Source organism: Echinops telfairi, unplaced genomic scaffold, assembly GCF_000313985.2.
Source record: "Echinops telfairi isolate 266 unplaced genomic scaffold, ASM31398v2 ScPeMD7_7424;HRSCAF=8462, whole genome shotgun sequence".
NCBI classification, from domain to species: domain Eukaryota; kingdom Metazoa; phylum Chordata; class Mammalia; order Afrosoricida; family Tenrecidae; genus Echinops; species Echinops telfairi.
Genome location: NW_022111324.1, coordinates 68,547,241 through 68,557,402, shown reverse-complemented (window position 1 = coordinate 68,557,402; position 10,162 = coordinate 68,547,241). Strand labels below are relative to the sequence as shown.

The window sequence follows — 10,162 nt, the reverse complement described above, 5'->3', positions numbered from 1 at the left end:
AGGCAGCCTTTCTAGTTACCTGGGCCTACAGAAGACAAAGTTATTTCAAGAAAGAGGTAGAGAGGCATGGTTTGAATCACCTGGAAAACTTCCTAAAATGTGGATTATGGATCCACCCCTAGAAGTTCTGAAAGTAGGAAGAGACAGAGGCTTGTTCAGGAGGCTGGCTGCATGTAGACATAGCCATCCTGGTGGTATTTTCAATTGTCTCACATATATGTGAAAGTCAGACAATGAATAAGGAAGACCACAGAAGAACGGATGCATCTGCATTAAAACGCTGGCAAAGAATGTTAAATATACCATGGTCTTTCAGATGAACAAATAAAGTAGTATGGCCAGAATGTTCTTTTTTTTTTTTTTTTCCAGAATGTTCTTTAGAAGCAAGGATGGTGAGACTTTGTCTCCTGTCCTTTGACATGTTATTAGGAAAGACCATTCCATAGAAAAGGACATCATGTTTGGTAAAGTGAGCGGTCACTGGCCCTTGGTGAGATGGATTGATGCAATATCTATAACAATGGGCTCAAACTAGGCAGTGTTTCTATTGTACATAGGGTTGTTAGAACCTATGGTAATACTCTTTTTTAGAAAAATTAATGCCAGGCTAGTTCCAAGGAGTGGGAGATTAATGGTGTCCCAAATGCCCAACGCTTCCACAGTGCTATTCAGCTCCACCACCCCACCACCCCCCTTAAGTATATTCCCTCCCATTCCTAGGTTCTGTGAGTCACTGCAGCATCCTACAGACATTCTTGAAATTTTGAGGAATTGTGTCATGTGGTGGTGGATGTTGGTCAGTCCACAATCCAAAGGTCAGACAGGAATGAACCAAATGCAGGTTCCAATGCCAGAAGCCAAAGATGTCCCAAAGCCCTAACAGGTCCTCTTGCTTCCACCAAGGCTCAGGCAGGAAATAGAGGTCTGGCTTCCCAGGTGAGGTGATGAATGTGTGGAATTGTATCGAGGCACCATCACATAGCCAAGGAAAACAGAGTCTGCCCTGATTCACATCTTCTAAGACCGGGTCTGAATCCCATCCTATTCCTGTTCATTAGTAGAGAAAGCCCTCGAAAATGGGACTATAAAGTCCAGTATTATGGAATAATATAAAGAATTATGACTGGAAGGGCCATATTGATTGACTATAACTCAGAACTGCCTCAATTACACCTCACACAACAATCTTGGTGAAGGGTTGAGGGTGAGGAGAGTCAGGTAGAGCCTATAGCTGTTTCCAGGCTCAAGTCTCATAGGAGATAAAATCTACGGTAGTGAAAACAGGTTTTTCTTGGAGCGGTTAAATCCAAGTGAAGTTATGTTGAAGTAGAGGTGGTTTCTGTAATCAATTCTGGGCTCCATTAGCTCGAACGCCAACCCCTGGAGTATACCCGAGTGCGTGTGCACATGGGTGTGTGGTCACACACACGCAAGAAAGAACAAAATGACAGGATTTGAAAAGAATGACACGCAGAAAACCACATGCATGCAGCCTCAGCAAGACAACTTGGAGCAGCAGTCTTTTACGTCTTTTCCCATAAGCACTATTTTTAAACACAAGCAATCTGCAAAAGATACGTTCTTTTGAGAGGTTTGGCATTTGTTTCCGGGACTTTTTCTTTCTGTTGTCTATTGGAGCATAAATCCTAAAGTGGTTGGTTTGTGGAAGGCTGTGGTCTTCAGGAGGAGTTGTAACTCCATTTTGAATTCCATTTTAGAGTTCTCGGTTTCTTCCTCAGTGTTAACCATTAAACCAGCAAAGTGGTGATGCTTAGACATGATGGGGCTAGCCCAGGAAGAGGCAGTTCGCTCTTTGAGAGACCGGTTATAAGTAGATGAGTTCACCTAAAACACTCATTGCCTTTGAGTCGATTTTGACTCATAGGACACTTACAAGACAGAGTAGAACTGCCCCTGTGGGTTTCCAGCAAGACTGAAGATGGGAGTAGAAAGCCTCATTTTTCTACCCCGGAGCACCTGGTGGTTTCAAACTGCTGACAATGCAGTTAGCAACCCAACTCATAATTCAAAATGCTCTCACCAAGGATTAGGAAACTTGCCTGGGCACTTACCAAAAGTAGTTATTCAAGTTAAAGTTGGAGGGTCTTATCACGATCTCCTAATAACTTTGTGGCTATGGACTTATGCACACATTCCTGCCAGAGCTCTTTCCCTCGTCTGTAGTCCTGAGACTGATTAGTTGATCTAATCGTTATCTTGTGGTGATTTCTTATATGAAAGCCAGCACTGAGTTGTTCAATTCCATCAGTCTTGGCATTGTGTGCATGATGGTCTCTGCTTGGTTTAATGCTTAATAAAAGGGTCTCTACAGAGCCTGCTTGGTTCTGAGGTCTTGTCCTTGCTAGCATAGGGGCCGTACACACGTGTGCTGTGAAGTCGATTCTGACTAATTTGGACCTTATGTATCAGTGTAGAACTGCTCATAGAATTTCCTAGCCGGTAAGTTTTGCAATATCTATTGAAAACATTTGTTTACCTATGTATGGATGGATGTATTGAAAATACCTAACAGAGCTTTGCTTGTTTAGTTTCTTGCTTCAAATAAACACTCATACAAAACCAGAAAGACTGGTTTTGCAACTTTCCTCCTTTTAAGGCGCACTGATGGAGCGTGGGTTAAGCGTTGGGCTGCTAACCCCAACGTTGCATTTCAAACTCAGCAGTCGCTCCTCGGGGAGATAAATGAGGCTGTCTGCTTCTATCCCGATTTACAGCCCTAGAAACTCCAAGGAGCTGTTCTAAACGTCCTACAGACCCTACTAAGTATGGGCCTACAGTATAGAGTGCCCAGGACTCCAAATCGATGGCAAACGGCTTCCTTCCGGTACCAAGTGTCGTAAAGTCCTGACTCCCTAGCGTTCTCTCCCATCATCCCCGCCCCCACACCACGTACGCCGAGAGCCACGAGGCCGCTCTGAACCCGTCCGCCGAGAACGCCAGAGAGTCTGCGCGAGAGGGGGGCGGGACCACACGTCGCCGGACAATGACGCGCGTCGTGTGCGCAGTGACGACGGCGCCGGGGTGAAGAGGCGGAGCCAAGGTTACTGCAGCGTCGGGCACGCGCACACGTTGCACTGCCTCGCTTTTCGGCGGGTTTTGGAGGTTCGCGAGGCTAGACCGGCCGACTGACAGGTAGCCGCTTCGACTGGTGGACATGGCGACGCTCTGCCTGACGGTGAATCCCGGAGACCCTCCCTTGGGTAAGGGGCCGCGGCCGCCGATCTGTACGTGTTGCATCAGCCCGGGAGGGTGCGGGGCTCGGCTGCCGCTCTGCGCAGCTGCTGCCACGGGCTGGTGGATCGGACCTGTCCGTCCCTGGCCCCCGAACTGCCCACGGGGCGGGCCCGCGCCCCTCCCGCGTGCCCGCGGCCGGCGGGTCTGCACCGGGAGGTAGATTTGGGGCGTGTAGGAGGCGCGGGGAGAGCCTGGCTGGGCGACACGCGGGAGAGTCTCGGACCTTCTCCCTCCGAGCGGTGGCTCCCAGCCAACTCCCATCTCCTTTTTGGTCCTAGTTTTCATTGGAGTCTGGGAATTGTTGGTAGAAATAAGATTTTAAAAGCTTAAGACCCCATTATCCGCGATTCCCCTCTCTACTCCCCAGCTCTCTATCTTTCTTACTCACTTTCCCCTCTACTCTCAAAAGGATGCTCAGTTCGTTTGAACAAAGCTGATGATCATGTTATCATTTATGATTTCAACTGAAGTTACATTTATTTTTAACTAAAGGTGACACGGTAATTGCTCGAACACTCGGATATACTACAGACTAAGGGTGCCGCTTCACTCCACAACCTGTGGGTGTAGCAAACAGCGGACACGTTGGAGCTGTCACTTTCCTAAATATATGTTGTTAGTTCAGTTTGGCTTTTTCAATGTGGTCAAGGTCATTGTGGGTAGATTGGTTAAAATTTCAACCTCCTAGTACTTTAGAAAATTACACACGAGAAGAATGTGAGTAGTGTAAAACTTGCTTTCCTAGCTTCCTGAGATGCAAATATAGTTTATAAATAGATAATGTAGACACACAAACCAAAAAACAAACATTGTCATCGAGTGGATTCCAACACAGCATTCCTATAGGACAGAGTAGAACTAGCCCTTTGGTGTCTGAGGTTTATCAATTTTTCTACAATTTAAAAAAGGAAACTGTAGGGTTGATTGTCAGAATTAAATGAAGCAGTGTGTTTAAAGTATGGGGACACATCTTAGACTCAAACACTTCTATTTTAGTCAAAGTAAAGCACAAAAGAGCGATGAATCAATGTAGTAAATTTTATTATGTCTGAGAGGCAGTGTTATACTATGTTACTAGAGTTTAAGCTCTGTACTGTACTTCTTTGACTTGCATCAGATCCTTACTCTGACACATGTTTAGTCAAGGATTATGAGCTAGTAAGCTTCAGTTTTCCATTCCGTAAAATGGGGATAAAGTTGCTATTTTTTTGTTTTGTTTGTTTCTACAGATTAGAAATAACCTAATGTGCAATGCTTAGCTCAGTGCTTGCTGCATAACAATCACTGTAATGTGGTAATTAAAGACTACACAAGACACTTGTAATTTCTTCTTGCCTCTGGAGGGAGGAGAAAATGAGTGTCAGCATCCCTAAGTGCAAACCCCAGTGGTGTAGTGGATTTTGAGTTGGACTACTAACCCCGAGGTCAGTAGTTTGAAACCACCAGGAACGCAGCAGGAGAAAATGAGGCTTTCTACTCCCATAAAGAATTACATCCTCAGAAACCTATAGGGCAGTTCTACTTTAAGAGTCAGAATTGATTGGATGACCGTGAGTTTGATTTGGTTTGGGGTTTAACCGGAAACTGTATATTAAAAGCAGTTGGACTTTGCTAGTGAATGGACTCTGATTTGTTATTTTTCAAGACAGTTTTTTTTTAATGTATAGATTACTGTGGGAAAAAAGTTTACTGCTTGCAGGACTTATTGGTTTGTTGAGTCATCCACACCGTTTTATGACACAAGTTATAAATACTACCTTATTTTATTAGAAATCTTTTTATCTTATTACTTATAGGAGCTTTGCTAGCCGTAGAACATGTAAAAGACAATATCAGCATTTCTGTTGAAGAAGGGAAAGAGAATATTCTTCGTGTTTCTGAGTAAGTGTTCTTATATCCTTTTTCTCAATACTGAACACCATTTTAAAAATACTCAGTGTTAAGTGTTATATGCTTGTTTTCCTTACTAATTAAGTTGCTTTCTTGTGGAATGCTTTTCTTCATTCTAAAAAGACCTATACCCAGAGACTTCTCTTTTTCAGCAGACTATTCCATTTGTAGTTTGCTCCAAAGTGAGTTGTTGGATTTAGCTAACACTTCAGAACAAACTGGAGTTGGTTAGGATGACAGAACAAACTAGGTTGATCTATTTTTGTTAGTATAGCAGAATGTGTATGATAAATTCAGTAGGTTTGGGGGTTTCTTCGCGGTCATGACTTTTACCATTTGCTAGAGTAATAGATTAATCTTTTATCTCATTTATTGTAGGAATGTGATGTTTACAGACATAAATTCCATACTTCGTTACTTGGCTAGAGTTGCAACTGCAGCTGGGCTCTATGGTTCAAACCTGATGGAACACACTGAGGTAAAGACTTAACATTTCTGTGTTTGATTAATGCCTCTGCATTTTGGAGAACCTCGCTATGTTATCATTGGTTTAAGAATCCTAATACCGTATCCTGGTTTAAATTATTGACTAAACTAAGGAATTCTCATATTTTTATTTTCAGAGAAATTATTTTCCCCTTTCCCCCCCTTAACTCCTAATATTGAGACTCTAATTCTCACCAGCTGCCCCAGAAAGCCACGGTGTGCTGCCTTCCTCTTCCTAGGTTCTCAGTTGGAAGGGACCATAATGTTGTTTTTAGATGTTATCAAGTCCCTCTGACTCTTTGTAATTCCACGTAACAGATAGAACTATGCATAAAGTGTTCTTGTCTGTCATTTCTTTTACGAACACAGATTACCATGTTTTTCTCCTGCAGACCTGCTATTTACCATTGGTTTGAATTGTCAACCTTTTGGTTAGGGACACATGCTTACCTGTTGCACCAATACTCCTTTTAAGGAACTCTATAGGTCATCCATTGAATCCAGCTTTTACCTCCCCTACTGTAGTAATGAGACAGCAAGCCTACAAATGTTAACAGTTAGCTAAGGATTACGCATGTAGTTTGAATATAGGTTATAGGAATAGTAGATTTACTTCAAGGCTTCTAAGAATACTGCTCTTTAGAAGCCATCCTTTTTTTGCTTTTCTATTCCTTTAACTTTCTTAAATCTCATAAAATTAAAAATAAAAAGTTTCTTAAGATTTACTTTTATAAAGTATGCAAGTAGATGGCTAGGTACTATCCCTTGGGTTCATTTAGATTGTCCTGCACCACCTGCAAAATAAGAATACAAAAATAAAAACTGAATCCTCATAAGGAGATAGTCTATAGTTTGAGATGGGACTTGAATCTAATTGAGAAAGCCAAAGTATGCTATTACTACAGTTCGTGTTAATTTTATTTCTTCTTAATTTTTAAGTCTAAACCCTGGGGTGCATTATTTCTTCTTCATCTTTTTGTTAACAGATTGATCACTGGATGGAGTTCAGTGCTACAAAGTTGTCTTCATGTAACCTTTTTACGTCTGCAGTCGATGAGCTGAATCATTGCCTGTCTCTGAGAACATACTTAGTTGGAAATTCCTTGAGTTTGGCAGATGTATGTGTGTGGGCCACCCTCAAAGGTATCAGTAATTCCTCTTAAAGAATGCCCTTTTAGAACTATTTAGTATTTTACAGGGTAAGAAGAGCATATATTTCTATGTATATGTATGTGTGTGTGTGTTATATATAGACAGAACCGTAGGGCTTTGTACAGCAAATGACCACTCTGATTATGTGAGGGTTACCCACCCCTCACCAATGGGTAAAGACTGCTAGGTGGAGCTTTTATAGTACACATTTTCCCCCCTAGGTGAAAATCAAGCAACTCTCTCTGAGTTAGTGCACCCAGTGGTGTCGCCTGGGAAAATTCTCTCTGGTCACAGGGAATTTTTTCTTACAACCAGTTTCGTTTGAATCTCATTTTTTGTGATGGCAATTTAAGAGACCACTGTGCAGCTGTGAAATTTGTTTCCTGCTTGGGAAAAAATGCCACAGAAAGTTAAGATGTTGAACACAGCTTACAATGACAGAGCTGTGGGAAAAACTCAAGCTTATGAGTGGTTTTCTCATTTCAAAAAGGTGCACTGTCTATTGATGGCATACCTCATTCTGGACATCACAGATGAAAATGTTGACTTGTAGTATATTTGGAGTTCATTCCACCAGGTCAAACTGTTAAACCAAGCTTTCTATAGATGTTCTGAAAAGATCGCATAACAGTGTGTAACCAAAAAAGGTCTGATTTGTGGTAGACAAATGATGCGTCCCGACCAGCGGGACGCACGAGCAGGACCTTGGGGGGAAAGACGAACCTGGATGGAAAGAAAGACACGGAGACGTGGAGCAAGACAAATGCTGATCAAGCTCGTTTATTTGGGCAAAGTTAGGGGAATATAAAGAGGAACTGGGAGGTGCATATTCTAATAAGGTGTGCTGCACAGTATCCAATCCAACATGTATTATTATAATGAAGCATAAGAATGTTAACCAATCGGCTATCCATCATATTCTCAATATGGTATGTCTGTAGTCCAATGAGTGCTTAGTATTTCAACCAATGGGTGAAGAGTGGGGAGGATAACCAACCAAGGTCACGTAGCTGCAGAACAGTTACAGCTGCACAATAGTCAAAGAACACTTCGGGGGAGACGGAGGGTAACACAGACTGCAAGCTGTCTCAGACATTTTCATAGAACAAGGAAGCTTTGGTGACTAAGATATCTTTTAAGGCATAACCACCTGCCAGTAATTTTCCACTAGAGCCGGTCACTGTTTGAAGGACCTTGAGAATGTCTGCTAGGGCCGGCTCCCAACAGACAAAGGACTGATTTTTGCCACCACAACAATGCACCTGCTCACACAACCATCTCAGTGTGCCAGTTTTTGAAAACAAATCAAAACAAAAAAACCCACAGCATGCCCCCCCCCCCCCCCCCCCCCCCCCCATGCACCTGACTCACCTGAGCTCGCTCCTTGAGACTTCTTTTTGTTTTCGAGAATGAAGAGGACGTGAAATGACAGTGATTTGACAAAGTAGAAGAGGCAAAGAAAAAAGGAGGGAGGTGCTCTCAGTCATTCAAACAGATGAGTTTGAAAAATGTTTCCAAGAATGGAATCGCAGATTTGACCAATATATTAAATTTAATGGAGAGTACTTTGAAGAAGACAAGGTTGCTTTGTTAAAAAAAAAGTTTAGATAGCTTTTGAGGAGGAAATTGGTTTGTTTTTGGGGGGTGCCCCCTCATATTTCTGCACTCTAGTAATGGGTATTTCCTACCCTGCTTTGCTGTTCCTCTGCTCATACCCGTCTTATCCCAGCTCCACTCTTGCCTTTGGAGCTGGCCTTGTCCTGCTCAGGAAGCCCTCATCCCGATTGCTTAAGGCCCAGCTCTCCTGCCCCAGCCGCGCTTTACCCCAGCACTACTGTGTTCACTTCTCTCTGCTCAGTAGGCATGTCAGGGGGAGCTGGGAGTGATCTGGAACTGCAGTTCCTCCAGGAGCCCTCTCTTCTTCTCTTCCTTCGCTACATTGCAATAACTAAGACTATGCAATGGATAAGAATATACCAACTTGGGGATAGAGTTGCCTTTTAAACAACTTTTGGGAGGTATAATTGATATATGAAAAACTAACATGGTAAAAATGTTTTGATATCTATGGACTTCTGTGGACTAATCACAATGATCAAGATAGCGAATATTCCACCACCTCCAAAAGTCTCTCATGCCTCATTGGTCCCCTGCAAGCACTTATCAGGGAGAGCGGTTATTTTCATCTATATTTGAGATATTAATTAAATACAGACTAACAGTATATGGGAGGTAGGGAAAGGGGGAGTGAAAATTTTGAAAAGGCGGGATCCAATATGTAGCGAGGAGCAAAGAGTGATGGCTTGGTATTTGCCTAGGAGTTTAAGAAAAAATAATTGTGTGCTCCTCAATAAGTTAGGCATACAGTTGTCATAAACCCACTGACATGTCAATTCCAATTCATAGCAACCCTGTGTAGGGTTTTTGAGACAGTCTCTATGGACGTCGGGAGCCTTATCCATCACCCTTGAAGCAGCTGGTGGGTTTGAATTGTAACCTTGCGTTAGCCGAACACCTGACCAAAGTACTGCTAGGGTCTTGTTAAAATTGTCATATGTCCTAGCAGTTCTACTCTTTCATGTATCTTGGAAATAATTTGATTGTTAAAACACACATGTGTACACAAATGTTCCTAGCAGCACCACTTAACAAGCCTGAAGTCAGATAAGTTTTTGCTCACCGTGATGGTGATTTTTATCTCCTAGAAAGGAGAGCGTTTGATAAAGAGAATTCTTAATTTATACCAAGAATGGGACAAATTGTAAAAATCCTTAAATAGATTCTTAATGTTTCACTGAATTGAGGAAACAAGCTAGAATTTGAGAATGGGAACCATTGGTGGTAGACAGGTAAAATTAGACTGATCAGTCATGTGCTACAGATGTTAAAGGGACAGATAGCAAATAGAATTTTTGGAGATTAAGGTAGACAGCATTCCTGATGTGACATAAGAAAAAAAGACCAAAAAGGAGTTAGAATCAGCTTAAATTGTAAATTCTGACTACAGTATCAGTGGTTGTAAGTGGTCCTGGAGAAAGTGGTCCAAGGTGGCTGTGCAGAACCAGGAAGGACAGCTTGGGATGGTTGATCTACTTCAGGAAAAGTGTTCTAGTGGCATGGAAGTCTCTGGTTAACTGAAGACTTGAGGTGTACTATTTGCTATGTATAATGAGAACAAAGGTGTGAATGTAATTGAGAAGGCCATTTTAACAAAAAATTGTAAGTGGTGAGTGTGTAAGAAGGATTGGTGAGAGGCACAAAAGGGTGCTGGAGTTTTGTCTACCTAAAAAGCTGAGGCAAATGAGCTGAAATAACTTCTCATGTAAAAATCTAGGCAGTAGGCACTTTCGTTAGTGTTTTTACGCTCTCTGTGGCTCAG

At 42.4% G+C, this 10,162-nt stretch overlaps 1 protein-coding gene across 2 annotated transcripts in view; it reads left to right on the top strand.

Annotated features, from left to right (window-relative positions):
- Nucleotides 1-3,082: 3,082 nt before the first annotated feature.
- The window catches only part of EPRS1 (glutamyl-prolyl-tRNA synthetase 1), a 72,837-nt gene continuing 65,757 nt past the window's right edge, over nt 3,083-10,162 (top strand). For both annotated transcript variants that reach the window (XM_004699905.2, XM_045297939.1), the window contains exons 1-4: nt 3,083-3,221; nt 5,052-5,136; nt 5,524-5,623; nt 6,618-6,774. In XM_004699905.2, the coding sequence (XP_004699962.1) occupies nt 3,176-3,221; nt 5,052-5,136; nt 5,524-5,623; nt 6,618-6,774 (388 nt within the window). In that variant the 5' untranslated portion in view covers nt 3,083-3,175. The remainder of the gene's footprint in view (nt 3,222-5,051; nt 5,137-5,523; nt 5,624-6,617; nt 6,775-10,162) is intronic.